Below are 18,688 nucleotides of genomic sequence, written 5' to 3'. Positions count from 1 at the left end.
TGCACAAACAAGAAAGCTCATCACGTGAGACAACGGGTTGCCAGCTAGATTTAGCTGTAAGCTTTTATGAGATTATAAAAGTGGTGTAAAAGGGATTAACACAAATATTGACTTAACTCTCAGTTTGTTGACGAAGTGTCTCCCACAGGCGAGACAGTGTCACGGACTCTTATTTTTGTCTTTTAATTGAGTAGTCAGGGACTGTTCCCAGAGGTAGGGCATGAACACAGATGGGGGAAGTAACTTGGAGGGCCACTTTGACCTAAATCTACGTCATAAAGGCAGGGTCACTGATTAGCAAAACGAGAGCTGGGTTCTTCAAAGCAATATGAACAAAATTATGTCTGGATCCATAACCTGCTGAGTCTTCTTTGATATTTTCAATCAGTCTGTTTCATTTAATTATGGATTTTGTTTTTTAACAAAAAGTTCACCCAAAAACTGCATCCAGGAGTTTATCGGGGTAAGAGATGATCTGCTGAGTCTGATTGACAACAGGTAGGATGTAGAGGGAAAAGCATTTCACTGAAACAGAGCCTTTATCTCACTTAGGTACATTCTTCCAAATCATTCTAGCATAGAAATTATTTCACCTCATGATGTGCTTTATTCAAAATTCTCATGGATTCTCAATTAGGAGGCATTATAAAATGTCACTTTATTTATTGCTTACAGTTAGAAAATGGATTTTGCAGCTTAAAAAAACAAAACAACAAAAAAAAACAAAACGGATATACAAACATTCAACCAAACAAAAAGGCTGAAGATAATCTTTTCAAGCTAAAAGGATGTCTTTCAAAGACCAACGTGGATAAAGAGCTATCCTGAATTTGAAGTAAAATTTGTTACCCTCTCCTATCGCTTGGAATAACACATTGTAAAGACATCTTAGTTCCACAGAGGAAGCAAGCACGACGAACTCAGTTAAAAGAAGACCAGTCTGGTCTATACAACGTTTCTGTGAGGAGGCTTTTTGTAATGCCTAAGAATAGGCACAGACTTCCTTCCTCTCCCCTGGCCTCCCTCTGTCTGCAGTGGAGAGAGCATGCCCTCCATCAGAGGGCAGTTCACAGTCTCACCTTAGCGAGAGACCCCAGAAGCTTATCTGAAGTCTTGTTTTATCTCAAGTTCACCTTTGCACGTTACCCTTCAATGACTAGTTACTGAACAGAGAATGTGGTGTAGACGTATTGCAGCTACACCCTAGCAGTTTCCATGATTCATGAAACATTTCTTCTGAAATAGCAGTGCTTCCAAAAAGAACATTGTGTTATGATTTCCCAGTTCTGTTATGAAATTCATAAATAATAATCTGGCCTTTATTGCTATAAAGAGCAGTTCTTTCTTGGTCATCTAGGAGGTGGTAAATGTGGTATAAAGAGCTCTTCATTTCTGAAGATGGAGGAGTAAAGTTTGATTAAACGTCCCATTCCTCAGCTTCTAGAGACGAGATTCTTTGCTCATATTAGTATAGGATTTTTCCTCAGGATTGTAACCAGGTAGCTGACTTGTGTTTTCTTTGTTGACATTGTTCTTGAAGGTGTCATCTGTTCCAGTGTTATCTGTGATAACTGCAGGCAGATTTTTTTCAAAATCTTCCTGGAAAAAAAAAAAAAAAAACAAGAAAAATACCCTAGTAGTTTGAAGAGGGCATGCACTGCTCTCGTAAATGCTTAAAGAGTGAAATTTTGACATTCTTTCCTACAAATCTGAGGAGTTACTTCACTGTATAAATGACTGCCAGACTTAGAAATGTGCACCGTATAGTGTCCCCCCCCCCCCACACACACACACTCCATAGACAGTCATCAATTTTGTCATTCCTGCATGGAAAGTCTTTAATGAAAGCAACAAAAACAACTTCTCACAACTCCTCTGTTGATGTACAAGTCCTGAATTATGTTCTTAGTGAGTCTCTCGTCACCAAAATTTAGTTTTTCCACTAGCATATTTATTTACATTTTAGTGGATTGTCTTTTTTGTCCCGCCTACGCTTGCCTCGGTGGCTTCATGAAGGAGCAATGTCTCCGCAAATCATTCAGACAATGGGACTCTCAGGCTTAACAAAAGGCGAGGCCTCGGGGCACCTGTGGCGCAGCCTTTGTTTCCTGCAGCTGTGGGGAATTGCTGCTCACCACGGAAGGCCCGCCATCTTTGGAGGCTGCGGTGGCAGCAGGAGAGCTCCGCAGGCGGGTAAGTGCTAAAGCTTTTCTCCCTGCGGTCGGCGGGAGAAGGCGGCAGCTCGGCGAACTGCGCACCGAGGTGCAGCTCTGTCCCCGCTCGGCTGCCTGGAGGGAGCTCTGTGACAGGCTGCTGCGGGAAATGGGTGACCTATTGCTGACCGGAGCTGGCTTAGGGCACCCTGGCGTGGCCGTGGCAGGGGGCTGTGGCTCTGTGCGCTACTCACGTCCGGGCTGTCGTGCCGCACGCCGCACCACAGCAACGTCTTGAGCCTTTCTGACCAGAAGCAAAAGAAATTGCAGACTGGTTTGATTAGCACCGGGCGGATGCTCTCTCCTTTGGTAGGCCCTGGAAGGAGGGGAGAGCAGTCAGCAGTGTGGAGTATGGCTGTGGTAAAGCCAGCCGGGAGCAGTGAGGCCTCAGCCCCTGAGGCAGGGCCGCAGCCTCCGTGCTCCCCTCAGCCTGGGCCTCGCAAGCATATCTTCAGCAGCCAAGCTGGGATCTTGTGCACGAGTGCCTTGTTCTAACTGAACACCAACCTGTTGCAAAGCTGATGAGCAGCCCTGAGATGATGCAGCCCAGGCAGCCGATGGTACTGAAGTAGAGGTAGGACAGGGAGTACCAGGTGTCTGCCAGCAGCGGCCTGAGGAGATGTGACAGGAGAGAGAGAGAAGCAGCTCGTAATGGATGCTGCCAAGGGGGATGCCCACGCTGGGCTGAAGTCACAGCAGTAGAGAAATACCTGTCAGCAGCTGTGATGGGAGTTGTTGCAGTCGGCAAGGCCGTGCTGTTTGCCAGCGTGCAGTTGAGGGTTGACAGCTCCAGGGGAATGGTCTTTGCGGGCTGTGCGGGATAGATGAAGGAGCCGATGCCAACCCAGAAAGCCAGGGTGATCCCGGTGAGGAAGCCCCCGATCGCACCCTGGGCGGGGAGAGGAAGATACGGTCAGAGGTAGCGCGTGGGACGTGCATTTCTGCTAACGTTACTGTGTCTCTCTCCTTAAGTCAGCTGGGTTTTCTCTTGGCCAAAGCGAAGAGTTGTTCTCTGGTAACAAGAGCTGCAGCTAAATGCTGACGGTCAAAACTGCAGTCACAGAATTAAGTTGTACTGCTGAATAAAGGTGATGGGGCAGAGCGAGGTGAGCTTAGGTTGTGTTTTACGCAAGTCAGCTAAGATGGAGCAATTGAGCTCATTCTGTGCTTCCCAAGGTGGGTATGAATTGAGGGGATGACGAGGGAAGCACGCTATGTTAGTATTTCATAAAAACTTCTGGTATGGATCTAATCACTGTTTATTCCACAGTTGGGTAGTGATAAACTCGGACAGAGAAAAAGGCTTTCTAAACAGTTCTTGGGCTCCACAGGCTCTAAATATGACAACCAGTTTGGACTCTGAATCCATAAAACGATTTTGAAGGTGGGGTTTTGACTGAACAACTCCAAGAGATGTTCTCTTTGATAATAAGGATCTTTTGTTTCTTACCTTCCAGTTAACACACGGAAAGATGATTCCCAGAGTGAATAATCCCAGCATGGGCCCTCCGCACATTCCGTGAATAGAGAGTGCAGCCTGTGGATGCAGAGAGGAGACACGAGCTAATGCAGCAGCTGGGGAAGCCTGAGCATTTCTGATTCCTGTCTGATTTTCAGCGGAGGAGAAAGGACAAGCAGTAATTTCAGTGCACAGTTAAAGAGCGAAGGGACTGCAATCGGTGTCACTTCCCAGCAATGAGTAAGTAGCGAAAGAGATTTCTTTTTTGTGATTCTTTTTTTCCTGCTTAGTTCTGTTAGATGTGGAAGTAATACGAGATGGTCCTCAGGAGTTGTTCAGATCAGCTAACAGTCCCCCAGTGTTATTGGTTCAGGTTATTGCATTTCAGTCTGTCCGTGTTCAGACCGTTGCCTTTTGGAAGCGCTAGGTACCTGCACGATTCCTCCCATCAGTGATGCTGCTCCAGCCATGGAAGTGCACAAAATACCGTATAATATACCTGGAAAAAATCAGACAGTAAGATTGTCAGTGCTAGGTAATAGGATGGACAAGTTCTAATTGAGCTAGTGTCAGAAGGAGAGCAGTTTGGGTTTTGATGAAGACCATTAAGCGCTATCTTGTGTGAAGTCTTGGGTTTTTTGTCCTTATGAAGCATAATTTAGCAATGTAATGAAGTAAGAAGTCTCATCTGGAAGCGTTTCAGTTCCCATTGTCTTTACTTAATACTTCTAAAGTGATCGCATGAATGAATTGAACTATGATACAAACAACAGCTTTCTCTGTTTACCACCAGTTTTAGCCTCGTGGCAGGCAACTGTATTGTAGCGGTCATCAACAAAACTTGTTTTATGTGCTAGCACACTTGGATTATGGGATGTAAAAATGGTGTGTCTAGGGCCTAAGTAGAAAGGCACGTAGTAAGTGGCAAAGCTGGAACAGAAAATGTTGGAGGTCGTTACGGAGACAGAGGAAGGACTGGTTTTGATCTTAATAAATGTCAGTGAAGGGTTACGACATTTTAAAAATACTTGTAGAAGTGTTAAGACAATACTGCAATACTTGTGAAACGTATCATACAAATGCAGACTGCTTCGGACTTGGTTTTGACAGGTTTTTCTGGTTTGTTTTCTGTATCTTAATTGTCTGCTGAAAAACTGAACAACTTTATTTTATGGTTCTCTAAACAGAAATGTCTCATTGTGCTCCTGTAAAGCAATAATATTTAGTAATACTACTATGGATCAATGAAGCAGTAACTACATTGATACTCTTTCAGCATTATAAAGAAGTTTCCAGGGTATTCCCAGTACTTTCAGAACAGAAGAGTACCTTGCAACTTCTCAAAAAGATTTTGGGTGGTTGTTGTTGCTACTAGCCTCGATTTGTTTCTGTACCATATAGTGCATGTGCTTAATTGTACTGAAGCATGACATGAGGCTGATGTTCTTCCTTTAAAAACAGTTACCCTGCGGTGGGGGGTTTTGGAAGCAGAAGTGCTTTCCTGAAGCAGCTCCTGCCCTTCACTGCTCACACAACTGCTCTCAGAGTGGATTTGAAATACAGTTTCATTGTCCTATGTGAAATAATATGCGGGTTGCTGCAAGCATTCTAGCAATTTTACTTGGAGGAAAAGATAAAACAATTCTATACACACTTATATATGCTTAACGGTGAAATGCCTGAGTTCGCATTACCAAGGCAGTATCACAGCTCGGTGATGTGATGGTTTGAATGTTAGCAGACCACAGTGGCGCAGTTAAAATGGTTACTATAAGTGAGCTAATTGAACTGAATCAAGCTCCTCGGCTGAGGAGCTTAAGTTACAAGCTTAATCTCTGTTGACTTATTCTAAGGTTAATGGAGGTGTCTGGAGGAGAAAGTCTTTTCTGGGGATGGAGCAGCTCCGTAGAGAGCTCTCAGCCCACCTATGAAGTCTACCTTTCTCTATAGACCAAGTATTGCCTAAGGAAATCGAGTTCCTTTCCAGAGTATATAAAATCCTGCCCTATTCTTTCTCGTACTAATAGCAATAGAGAGGGACAGACAGCTTTGCCTTTGAACAAGTGAATTCCACTCGGGCTACTTACACAAGCCTTTGCTGGTCCACGTGCTCTTCTTCTCAGAGAGGTTTGGGAAACATTTCCTGACCAAGTCTTCAAAGGTAACGGTTGCTAAAGCATTGATGCTTGCCGCCACCGTGCTGTAGAAGAGGAGAACAAGAATATTAAGTAAATACAAAGCAAACTAAGCTGAAAGGAAGCTGTTCTTCTAGAGAAATGCTGCCTGTCGTTTGGTGTTGAATACTGTAAAAGAACTGCAAGTTTCATAATACGTTACGAACGTAGAGAGTGTCACTGTGGGTAGGGGAATTTGAGTGGTGAGGGGGATGATTTTCTTCCGATAGCAAGGGTTAAATAATACATTTTGCTTTCGGTGCGGGTTCCTGCAAAGACTGATTATCCTAAGCTGTAAGCAGTTCTCCTGAGTCTGACTACATACACTGCAGATGCTGGTGAGGTTTCTGTCCTTCCTGTGATTGCTTGGGACCCTGCTTCACGCGGCAAGATAGAAGCTTGTCCCAACTGACTGTTCTGTTTACTCAGCTGCAAAGACCTTAAAATGTAGTGACAATGTTGTATCCTAAATAATAGTTTTCCTTCATCTGTTGAAGGGGAAAATCCACAGATTTACGGTCTGACTTATCATGTTCCATGTTCCCTCATAAGTGAAAAACGTCATGTAGAAATGGGTTTTGACTCTTTTAGATAAATGAGCCTGTCTCTGTGGCCTTGTTGTGACAGCACGCAAGAAATGGAGCATCAATACCTACATCGCATTGTTTGGTATTCCGTGCCCTTTGTCTGTACGTCTCCTGCTAGGAGCAGGTGGTTGGTTTTATGCACGTTTTTTTCCTCTTTTGGTAGCTCTCTTGCTGTAATTTTTTCTACGCATAAAATATTTTGAAACAGAATATCAGAGAGTGACTCCGGCATCTGCTGTGTGTCACTGTGAGTTCGAATCTTCTCTCTAATGTCCCATCAAGTATTGATTTTTGGCCTGTAGAGGGTACAAACTACAATAGCATGCAACTCCCTGAGTCACTCAGACTTCTCTGTGTAGACATCTCTCTTCCTATGCTGTCTGTTCATGTACAGACAGGCCTGCTAGAAAAACTCTCCGTTCCTAACTGTGATAACATGGCAGTCAGGTTAAATAAGCGTGACTTCAAGGTGAGCAACTGCAAAGTTGTTTCAGTTGGCTGAGCTCTGGAGTTTCCTCTTTTTTTTTTTTTTTTTTTTTTTTTATGTCCCTGTCTTTGTATTGGTAATGCTATTCTGTAACATATTTGAGATGAAAAGATACTGAAGGAGTGGATTTTGGTATAGCACGACTTGGCAGAGTACTGTTGCTTTTTCTGGAATGTGCTAAGAAAGATTAGCTGTGTATTCATTAGCGTTTCTTGTTTTGGCCCCTTTCTGAGTGCTCGAGAAATCAGTGGCATGCAGTTAAAATGTCATTTCAGATTCACAGACCTTAGTGTTCCGCTGAATGCACAGGCGACAAATAGTCCCGGGACTCCTGGCATCGAAGAAAAAATGTCCATAACGAAATAGGGCATGAGCTGGGGTAGAAGACAAAGGAGAAACACAGGAGATCAGTTAGGATTTTCCTGGGTAATGGAGGAGAAGTGTCTGCATTTGGTCATGCTGCTGAATTTTTATTTTCCAGCCAACAAGACGCATCAGCTTTTGAGTAAAGCGGATTTCACTTAGCAGAACGCTCGATCAGATTTATACTGCAGGAGTGTTAGAACAGATATATGCTAGCCCTGATTCAGCATTCACCTCAGTGCCTGCAGAGCTGAAAGGATAAAGCATCCCACAAGACTTAAATGGTCTTTATTCACGCAACGTCTGGGCCCAGTGCAGCTTCAAGTTGTAATAACCTGCCTCTGTACCTGATCCGGAGCTGAAATGAAGTCAGCAGTCCAAGGGTCACAATTCTTGTAATGAGCGTACATCACCAAACCAGAAAATACTGCACACACCAGCACTATCCAAAGTCCCAGTAAGTTCAGGTAAAGTGCCCTACAGCAGAAGAGAAGTTCTGATTAATATAAGGTAATTTGTAACAGCCTTTCTGTATTTGATTATCGCTAATTTTTTTTTGAGAGATTCTTTGATCGAACCTAGCTGTATAATCTCTTAAACTTCTCCCCATCCCCAGAATGCGTAACGTGTATTCAAAAAAAAAAAAACCAACAATCCAACAATAATGATAATAACAGTGAAAAATACAGCTTTCTTATGCTATAGGGCAAGGATAAAGGCTATACTTTGTACAGCTGGAGGGGACTGATGTAAAACCAGTAACTGTTGTATGCAGAACAGGCTGCAAGAAGGGCTGGTGTGGTCCTTCCTCTTGCTCCAAGAGCAGGTTTTTGTTCGTCAGGAGTTATTGCTGTTCTCCCTTTAAGGCAGGCCAAGTATTAGTTCGCATGGATTCTGTTGTGGTTGCGTTGCTACCATGCAAAGTTGTGGTTCTGCGTCAGTGAAACGGACACAGGTAGCAGCACCCCTGGGTGGGGAGGTGGTGTGTGATTCAGTAATCCTGTAGTCTCTGTGAGCTGCCAGATTTTATACAGCCTACGTGACCTCCCACAAGGTCTCTGGCTAGGGCCAGTTCCATTTCAGAGCTATGCTGCTGGGACTCAGGGGCCTTTCTGGACGTTTACTAGTGCCATTCTTGCTGTCATGACTTCCAAATACTTGCAGAAACTGAATTTGAATAAGGTAAATTCCTATCATCTATCCTAGCCTTAAGAAAAATGAGCATGACTGCAGTCAGCAAAAAAAAAAGCTTGAAGAAGGGAAAAAAATCCTTTTTTTTTTTTTGCTGAATGAGCAAACACTTAGTATTAGAAGAAGAAATTGGGTTGTTTAGTAGAGCGCGTATCTAGTTATGCACATAATCGTGCTGAACTTAAGGAAGCTAGCAGACTGGAGGCTTATACGTCTGTATTGCGAAGTTTCACAGTTGATCCTACAATTATCCTATTTTTTAATGTTTTATAATTTTAATAATTATTTACGATCACATATTATTTAGACGATGCCTTGCACTATAGTATACTCCATTAACGGAATAACCACTTTCAATAAAATATCACACAGGTAAAATTCCTGAAATGACATTTTCTGTAGGATGCTGTAGGTAGCGCTTCTTCTGTGTGGGCATCTTCTTCAAATATGCTTCTCAAGACTGATTTGGCAGCCTGACTGCAGATGAACAACCTGTGCAAATACTTAGGTCCCTTAGGGCCAGAGGGAATAAGAATAGGCTAAGGACAGGTAACTTACATCTTTGCATGCTTCTCTGATTTGCAAGAAATGCATCTCTGTATTGTGGACTGATTAACTCCATAGAGTCCTAGCCACGTAAATGTTCCCCCGATAACAATTGTCCAGAAGGTATGTCGTCTTAGAGGATCTACATCGAAGCTACAAAAGAGAAAGATAAGCAGTTCAGTTCCCTTATTTAAACAGTTTCATTTAACAATAGGTAGGTGAATTTTCAGGAATATACAGTCAGTTCTATCCACTGAATCTAAGTACTGCTTTGATAATATGTTGTACTGCATTGATGTGTTTTGGCTTAGGTTTGGAGTTGTTTAACTTCCATATTGGAATGTTACTGTTGAGTCAGGATAAATGTGTGTCATGCAGAAAAAAATAAATTGAAATAGATCACATGTGTAACGTTTATGCTCCAACTTCAGATCTGTCATGTTATAACAGTTGACCCACAAGCCGTCTTACTTGGGACCCAGTTCTTAGCAAGGAACAAACCCATACAGTAAACGTTAAAAATTCTCAAAGCTCTTAGTTACAATCATTTTGATGTGTTATTTCCTTTGTGAGGTATCGCTTCAGCTGCAGTCCTGTCCTTTTTTTTTTTTTTTTTGTAACAGCGATATGTCATTACTCAACGACTCTAACCACTACAAGTACCTCTTTCCATCTTACATACGTCTTTTCTGTATTACTGCTAGTCTTAATATGACAGCAGATAACATTTGTCCTTGCTGCTAGTTACTGTCAGTGACTTGGTCGATGAACTTTCTAGTCGATGCCACAAGTAGCTAAAGGAGATCAGTTTGCTGTCCTGGTGCCTTGTTTCCTCGTTGCTAACTGCAGTGTGAGCGTACTTAAAATGAAGTGCCTGTTCTATGATCTGAAAATGAAAGATATGTGCAATTTGAAGGAAAAGTGGGTACTTGCAACTACACAAAGAAAAATGGCAAAGCCGATTAGGGCTTGGATTTCTTCAAAGCGGGAAATGGAGAAAGGAGTTCTTCTCTCCTTGGAGGTCAACTGCATTCCCAAGAACCAAAGAAATAAGGACTAGGCTTCTCTGAGGTAGCTCACTGGTGGCAGGATCTAACTGTTGTACGGTAGAGTATTTTGGGCTTAGTCTGAGTAAGGTTTCTAAATGCAAAGCGTACAAGAAGAAAAGACTCGCGTCGTTAGTGTCTTACTCAAATATGTTTAGTCGCGATCCTTCATAGGCATCTTCCCAGATCCTGGTTGACCCACCATTCAGAATAGTTCCTCGAATCAAGACAGTCACGAAGCCAAGCACCATGATCACCATTTGAAATGCGTCTGCCCAGACGACAGCTTTTAATCCTCCCTAAAACAAACAAATGGCAAACTTTCATTGTCTGTCTTGTCATTCATAGACAACAGGAAGTAGAAGTACCACTTATTTTAGGATCTTAATTTAGGGCTCTGTGTATAGCATCGAGCAAATCAGCTCTTTTCTAGAACATTCTTTATATCCTTGCTTTCAAAGGTCGTGATCTTGCAGACAAGCTTAACGGCTTGTCCGCAGTCACGTAAGAATATTTGACCTCAAGTTGCATGCTTTCTTCCTACCTTCTTAGGATGCATCTAAAGAATATCTCATGTTGTTGAACAACGTTAGAGGTTACGGCACGGCCTGTGTTTGTACTTCCCATAGCACGCTGCATACCTCTCGACATGGCCCCCAATTATACTAACATCACTAACAATACAGAGTAGCCCCCAGAAAGTTTGCAGTTGAGCTTTCTTCTATAGCTGATTCCATATTTCATCAAATCAGTGCTAGAGCAGTGTAAGCAGCGTTTCCAGCAGGGGCTGAAATACTGAAAAAAAAATTAGTGACAATAATGTAATGATAATGGAAGTTAGATGTTGTCCCTAGCTGAAGTGCTCTGCACTTCCGCTGCTGTGTTTGTCTTTTCTGTTATCAGAAGTCTCACGTTGCTTCCACCCAGAAGCAAAGCTCTCCCTATGATCTGTGGGCCAGCTTTCCTCATTTTCTCACTCAGCGTTGATCTGCGGCGATGTCAGACGCACGTTTTTCGTTCCGGTGTTTTTCTGTCTATGGCTTATAAAAGATAAGGAGAATCTTCCCAAAAGATTGAGTATGGCAACGAAAGGTTATCGTCCCCTTATCGGGTCTCTGCTTCAAGCTGACTTTAACCGTGAAACAGGGTATTTGAGGCTCGAGTTTAATTTACCTCTGAAGAGGCTTACTCACACCAAAGATTCTGAAAGGAACTTATCTCTTATACTCCACTACTTTAAACACTCAGACTGTGTTTAGAAACTTCACTTTTGTTACAGCTTGTGTAAAAGGGCGGCTGAATTCAAAGATCTGTGTTGAAGCTGTTCGGTTAACGCCTGTTACGTACCGTAGTGCAATAGAAAGTGCAGACAACTCCTGTTGCGATGACAGAGCCCCAGAGATCAAATCCAGTGACTGTGAAAGCAAAGAAAACCCAGTGGTTATCAAAGTGGGGGTAGGTTTTCTGGATGGTAAGGGAAAAGCTACGATCCGTTAACCTTGGAAGGAAGGACTTAATTATTGATTTTAACTTCTTTTTTTGTCTGTTAGGAGCTTTGCTGGATTGTTCAGGTTTCTTAACACTACTCCGTTGGGTTTCTTTTTTTTTTTTTTTTTGCACTTTGGGTTTCACTGACTTTCAGGTGTGCAGAAGTAATAGTTAAGAATGATTACACATAGGAAACACTTAGTTTTATAAGCAGTGCTTCCTTCTCTTCTTAGTCTGGAATTTTCTCCTGAGGCATCAAGTTCTTGAGAGGCTTCCGTAGAGTTATAAGGAAAAGAAAATCATTCCATTTCCTGCATCTAGGAACACATTATCAGCAACATGGTTTAGTGGTTAAACACGGTGCATTTAAATAATTTTGCTCGCTCGTTTTACTTCATAAAGTTTCTACGTACACAATATGCAAATTTCAGTTTGGCTTATTTTGAAATCTCTCTCGCCATGCATAGTTTGTGAGGGCAAATCCATTTGTAAAGATTTTCTTAGTAGCATGGTTAATATGGTCTGATAGTGAGCGTGAACTTCTGCAGCTCATAGCTGTCACTCGATAGTGCTGAGCTCCAGAGGAAGGAAGGAAACTCAGTGTGTGAGAAGTGGTATCAGAGAAAGCAGATGCAGCTTGGCTGATGAACAATGCAGGGAGCTTCCCAATCTCTTCCCAATCGGCCTTAATTAGGTCAGATCTGCCAAGGATTAGGCCCTAGTGGTTCTCTATGCTTCGTGACAGTACTTTACTAATCCCACCCATCACGATGGATGCTGTGTGTCTGTTAAGATCAGTTAAGGAACTGCGTGAAAAGCAGCACAGCGTCCAGCTACAAGGAATGGGCTTATCCCCATTGGAACCTGAATGGGCGTTCAGGTTTCGACGCGGTGTCAAAAATGAAGTAGGATCTTGAAACTCAACCCTTACCATCAGGAGCTTGACTTTCATCTTGCCTGAAAAATGGCACCCTTGCCAGAAAAAAAAATCCCTCAGCATCTATAGAGATATTAACTTGATGTCATCCATAAATGAATCTTCTCTTAGCTGCTTTAATGACTGGTAAGATGCATTACACTTCTGCATTTCTTTGGACAGCTGTGCCTCTTTGGGAAAGAGGGATATCAGCTTTGTGCTTAAGGTACTAACAGTGATAGTGGCACTCAGGAGGCAGGGAAGGGAAGAATCAAAGTACAGAATGCCGTCTTGGATCATCAACTTGTACTGTGGACTTTGTCAGGATGTTGAGAAATTGCTCATCACTAACTTCTTTCCATTGTTACCGAGTGCAACAGAACAGCAAATGCTGAAATGCTCATGTGTGAGAGGGACCTGGGGAGTGAGAAAAGGAGAGCCTTCTAGGTGCACGCAAAAACCTTACAACAGAACTTGTGAGAATTTTCAGAGGTCTTGTTGAACTGCTTGCCTCGCTTGAGTTATTCTTGTCTTGTGGTGCAGTTATTTGGAGTAGCCATGTAGGCAAGGAAACTCACCTTGGTTGAGAGCCAGTGATGGAGCATAAACCACTATTCCTGTGTAAAGAATCTGGAAAAGAAGATGGTCGTGAAAAAAAAACATGTACCTGACTGCTTAGTGATAATGCTTCTATTTCGAATGGAGCTTACAGCAGAATATCAGACCTTGAAGTTCCTTTAGATCAACTTGTATTGCTTTCTGCTTCAATCTACAAAATGAAAAGCCTTTTTTCAGTGGTCCTTCCATCGGGAAGGAATTCTCTGTCTAGATATTTTGTGTTTTGTGTTCATTGCTAAGATGACTGGATATCAAAAATATCCTCATCGAGTAGAAAGAGGAGGTCCCAGCAAAACACAGCGATGCAGAAATGACTTTTATCGGACCTTGAAATTAAACTTCCCTTTGTCCATTCAGTTGCATTTCAAGTAGCTAACACGATGCCCTTCACATGAGTGTTCTGATCGAGTGAGGGAAAAACAAAACCAGAAAGCAAATGAACGTTCGCATCTGTTGTTATAGGTTCTAGAACTAATAAAAATGGAACTGAAGTAGAAATAAATGCCTTCCAGTGTCCCCAAAGCTTTCATCAAATACATAATTAGTGTTCTCAGGATGTTGGTGTGCTTTAAAATCGAAGGGCAAATAAGCTACGTGATGTCTACCTACAGCAGTGTCTTGGGAAGCTTCTAAAGTGTAAGTAAAGCTAGTTTCTGCTCAGTCTCTCTGTCCAAGAGCCAAGAACATTGTTTTCTTTATCTGTACATGCAGGGCTATGGACTGACTAGGCTGTGCTTCGTGGTAATGCAGAGCAGACTATAAATGTAGAGTCTCTAAACTAAGCAGTGGTTTCTGTTGCTGGAAGCAGCCCTTCTGGGGCTCCGGCGTGGCTGGCCTTGCTGGCCTTGGCTGGGCAAGCATTGTTAGGGAGATAACTGGGAAGAAACCTCGCTTGAGGTCATCCCCACTGGTGCCATCGTGAGGCTAGAGCAATCTAGGCATCCCCTAAGATGTGCCGTATGCAGCAGCTTATCAGTGGGATAGCCTCACCCAAGTGTCATAAACAAGTAAACCAGTGCAATAAATGTACCCAGCGCTGCTCATCTAGTTTCTCAAGAAATAAGTAATTTTTTCTCTTGGAAAGAATCATAGAATCATTAAAAGACCACTAAGATCACCGAGTCCAACCACCAACCCCTCCGCACCATGCCCACTAAACCACACATCTCAGTACCACATCTCCACGGTTCTTGAACACCTCCAGCGACAGTGACTCCACCACCTCCCTGGGCAGCCTGTGCCAATGCATCACCACTCTTTCTGAGAAGTTTTTCCTAGTATTCAACGTGAGCCTCCCCTGGTGCAACTTGAGGCTACTTCTTGTGTTATTGCTGTTCCTGGGAGAAGAGGCCGACCCCCAGCTCACTACAACCTCCCTTCAGGTAGTTGGAGAGAGCAATGAAGTCACCCCTGAGCCTTCTCTTCTCCAGGCTGAACAGTCCCCGTTCCCTCAGCCACTCCCTGTAAGACTTGTGCTGCAGACCCTTCACAAATCCGTTACACTTGCCTGGATACTCGGGGCCTCAGTGTCTTTCTTATAGTGAAGGACCCAAAACAGAATACGGTATTCAAGGTGCAAGTTTAACACAACATCCAGGTGTCAAAGGCAACAAGAATGCATTTTTTTTTTAAATCATAAGTAGGAAGAAACTAGGAAGTAGGAATGAACTTGTTCTTCCTTTTTAACATTCACATTCCAACCGTTTTTTAAAAACAACAACCTAATTAAAGAATTCTGTTGTAAAGAAAAAATGATTCGGTCTGACACTTCATTCAAAATAAATATGTTGACTGAAATGATCACAAAGAGGCGATATCTTCTTACCGTCTGCAGGATGTAGATCAGTGTTGCAGCAAGACGAACAGTCTTGTTAAATCTTAACTCCAAATACTAGGAGAGAGGAATTTCAGTAAATTGCACATGTAGCATCTGTGACACAGCTATTAACCTTCTGTTCTCCCTGAGTAACAGCTTGCTGTGCAAGTAAAACTACTGGAAACTGACACAACTTTTGTGAGTAATGAACAGGAGAGCGTAATTACTGCTACACATAGAGATAATTACATTTAAGAAATCTTCTCCTCAGCAGAATGCGGTTGAAATTATACGTTGGGTTGCAGCATGCAATATTTGTTTTGTATTGGGAATAACGGGAAGAGCCCACGGGTTACAAAGAAAGGAAACGAGGTCGTCTCCTGTTGAAATAGGACAAAGCAGTGGAGGAGCGGCTAGAGAAGCAGCAATTTAAAGGCTTTCACAGACTCTCAGCTAAGCTGGCTTTCTTATTTGCCTTGTTTGAAGCCAGATCTGCACATGATCAGTGGGTAGAGGCAAGTCAGGTTTGAATCAGAATCGTCGGAGTTGTTAGGGACCTTTAAAGGCCATCTAGTCCAACTCCCCTGCAGTGAACAGGGACACCCACAGCTGGACCGGGTGCTCAGAGTCCCGTCCAGCCTGATCTTGAACGTCTCCAGGGATGGGGTGCCTACCAGCTCTCTGGGCAACCTGTTCCTTTAGGTTGCTACCAGCTCCTCGACCCATCCAGTACCATTACCCAGATCCTATGAATTGTGACAGATCTCCTTTGCCCATCCGGTACCCCTACCCAAGTTCTTACAGGCTTCCCCAAAAACTCGGGTTTTAAGGCCAAGTCACGGCCTAAAACCTCTCTGTAGGCTTGAGGAAAAAATTCAGTCCTCATTGCTAATCCTGGGGCAGCTGGGGGAGGGCTGGGCCTCCTCTGGGCCACTGGCCCTGTGTGCTCCCCTGCAGACAGTGAGCTCCCCGTGGCTCTGCTACCTTTACCAGTCTCTAGGCAGGTTTTCAGAAGCAGACTCTTTCTTACTAATTTTGTTAACATTAACTTCTTATCTCTTGCATAATAAGCCCCACAGATTGCTGTGCAAATAAATAGCTAATATGTGTTATTTGACTTGTTTCTAAAAATAATTCATAAAGTCAGCAGAGTCATCTTTCCAGCATGCTTGGAAGGGCTGTGCCTATGATGACACCTCCAGTGGTTCAGATAAGAAATTCCTTCTCTGATTTTGCATTAAAACCAGCTAGAAAATGCAGTTAGGCCTGGCGGTGGGAATAGGTGGTCGCTGTTATTGTTTTCCTGCCTGTGACTGAAATGTTTCCAACCAGCCAGGCAAATCTGTCTGACTGAAGCCTCTCCTTGGGTTTTGGCGTAGAGAACACGAGCAGCCTTTCCATTATCAGAAAGCTCCTTGGGAGCTAAAGCGGCGTTGCTCACCCAATCTTTGCTCGGCCAAAACTTCCCACAAGTTGGTGCAACGAAATCTCCAGCAGTTGATTAAAAGAATAGATGGCTACCCCAAATGTTGGAAAGCAAACCAGAATGAAAAAGTTCAAAAGCATTTAGGATACTCTTCAAACATTTTCTAGCTATGACGGTTGTGTGCTGGCGCGTGTAAATTCTTTATCCTGTCTGTGCTGTTGATCCTTAACAAGACCCCTGGCATTTAGTTTGTGACTTCAACTTATGCAGTATGTGACTACTTTGTATAATAGAACCCGATTTTAAAAATAATTTCTCTATCAATACATTTGTTCTGTAAGACATTGCAGAAAGTCTTCTGTATGCAGACGTTTCTCCAGAAATATCTATACATATCATGCTGTCTTTTATTATGAAATAATGCACTTAAAATTTTTTTTTTACTTACCTCATAAGTGCTTGTAATGTCAGATCTGTAAAATACAGGTAGAAAAAGCTCAGAAGTAAAAATGATGACAAATGTGTAGGAAAGAAAGAAAAGAACAAAGGATGCTCCGTAGCGGTAAACTTCGGAGGGTGTCCCCAGAACTGTCACTGCTGACATGAAGCTGGACGTGAGGGAGAAGGCTATTGGTCCGCATGACATCTGCTTACCACCCACCAAAAACTCCTTTGAAGTTTTCTTTTTCCTCTCCTTAATGGCAAAAAAGACTCCAATGCAAGCACATACTAAAAATAGTCCTGCAAAAACAAGATAGTCCCAAATGACAAATTTTTTAGTTTCTGGAGCTACGAAGTTCGACATAGCACCAGCTGGGCGATTCTCTGCTAGAGGATTCTGATTGACTGCAGCCGTTGCTCTAAACAGATCGACTCTGTTAGCAGCAAAGGTGTAGCTTATCTACAGCTTATCAATCAATGAGAAATTAACCGGGAGACTGTTCGGTTGAGATGGCTCTTTTTATCCAGTCCACCTCTGACGAGGAAAAAAAAAAAACCGAACGCCCAACTAGCTCACAATAAGGAAGGAAGGTGTTGCATGCTCTTAGACCCTAGTGATACTGATGTTTCTGCCAGGCAGACCGGACGGAGGCCGTAGCTGTGAAGCCTGCCCTACACTCCCTTTTTATCTGGGAGGTTTTAATTTGAGGTTAAATATTAGCCGGACAGATTGACTTGATCTGACTCTTTTCTAACCTATCAGCGTTTTTAAATAATAAAATGAGAGCAATAAAAAAATAAATAAAGGAGAGGGAAATGAGGGAAAGCACGACGTAAGGACCTATGACCCTACCGGTTAGTTTGTTTTCAAAGCAACAATTCCTTCGTATGGTTAAAATCTAAACTTTAATATCAATGATAGGGTTCACAATTGTCCTTTGACGTTTTAAATGTGCTCCTTGATAGACACTCTGCCCTAAAGAGCTGAAATCTTTAATGATTAAAAGTGGTTGTAATGCTTTACCCTGAACTCATAGCCTGCTTTTACTGGATACCCTCGTTTTGGAAAAGAAATATAGTTAGTGCTATGTGATGTTTGAGGATGACTTCCAGTTAGCACTGATGTTCCCTGTTAGTTACTAACTGTGGTTTTAATTATAGTTTCTATGAGTTTCTGTGAGAGATGGTTTAGTGGGCACGATGGCGATGGGCTGACGGTTGGACTAGATGATCTTAGTGGTCTCTTCCAACTTTTATGGCTCTGTGATTCTGTGGTTTATTGCATTTTTCCATGCACAACTTGGTCAGACGTGCAAGGCCAAAGAAAAGGAGGTAAGACGACAGCATCAGCTTTCCAAACTGCAATGATGGCATAATTTGTGGAATTCAGTTAATGATGTGCTCCTTGTGGCTTTTTGTTGGTTGGTTTTAAGTAAGTAAATGTTCATTCAACCTCAATCTACAACATGGCTATACATTTTGCAAAGCAAACAAGGAATTATCATACCAAAGAATAAACTTGTGTGCAGAGGTGGTGTGCAGGCACAGCCTAGGGTAATGGCAGAGGGTTCCTTTTGGAGCTCATCACAAGAGATGCAGTAATGTGGGGTAGGTTATAATGGCAAAAGTCCTTCTCTTAAGCCTTGCCTCGGTTAGGGGTGGATGCACGTCATGACAGTCCCCATAAGTTTACAAAATGTCAGGGGCATATTTGTGAGGCCTCATCCAGCTGGGATATCAGTTAAAGCCCTGTTTGATGCCACCGCAATCATTTTTGTGCTGGAAGCTGCACTCAGTGCAGTGGGGGAACTAGATGGGAGGGCAATAAACCGATCACAGCGAGCCGGTTGAGGTACTGCTCCGTAAACTCACCCCACCACCTTACAGTAATTTCTTTATCTAAGTGTACCCTCATCA

General features: G+C 42.9%; 2 protein-coding genes across 4 annotated transcripts in view; one reads left to right on the top strand and one right to left on the bottom strand.

Moving 5' to 3' along the window:
* Positions 1-18,688, top strand: part of ANO3 (anoctamin 3) — a 274,762-nt gene that overhangs the window by 172,421 nt on the left and 83,653 nt on the right. For all 3 annotated transcript variants that reach the window (XR_002440329.1, XR_002440328.1, XR_002440327.1), the window contains one exon: positions 3,671-3,912. The gene's annotated coding sequence lies outside the window, so the exon portion shown is untranslated. The remainder of the gene's footprint in view (positions 1-3,670; positions 3,913-18,688) is intronic.
* SLC5A12 (solute carrier family 5 member 12) lies at positions 867-17,135 on the bottom strand. Its single transcript, XM_021402285.1, has 15 exons — positions 16,779-17,135; positions 14,914-14,979; positions 13,049-13,100; positions 11,414-11,481; positions 10,211-10,365; positions 9,033-9,173; positions 7,631-7,760; positions 7,206-7,294; positions 5,760-5,872; positions 4,104-4,171; positions 3,664-3,750; positions 2,924-3,102; positions 2,721-2,824; positions 2,408-2,529; positions 867-1,599 (listed from the first exon to the last, which is right to left on the bottom strand). Exons 1-15 carry the CDS (start codon positions 17,133-17,135, stop codon positions 1,441-1,443), a joined length of 1,890 nt encoding a protein of 629 aa, XP_021257960.1. The 3' UTR covers positions 867-1,440.

This window comes from Numida meleagris, chromosome 6 (assembly GCF_002078875.1).
Source record: "Numida meleagris isolate 19003 breed g44 Domestic line chromosome 6, NumMel1.0, whole genome shotgun sequence".
In the NCBI taxonomy this organism is placed as follows: Eukaryota; Metazoa; Chordata; class Aves; order Galliformes; family Numididae; genus Numida; species Numida meleagris.
Note: the sequence above shows the minus strand (reverse complement) of the source record. Positions and strands in the feature narration are given on the sequence as shown.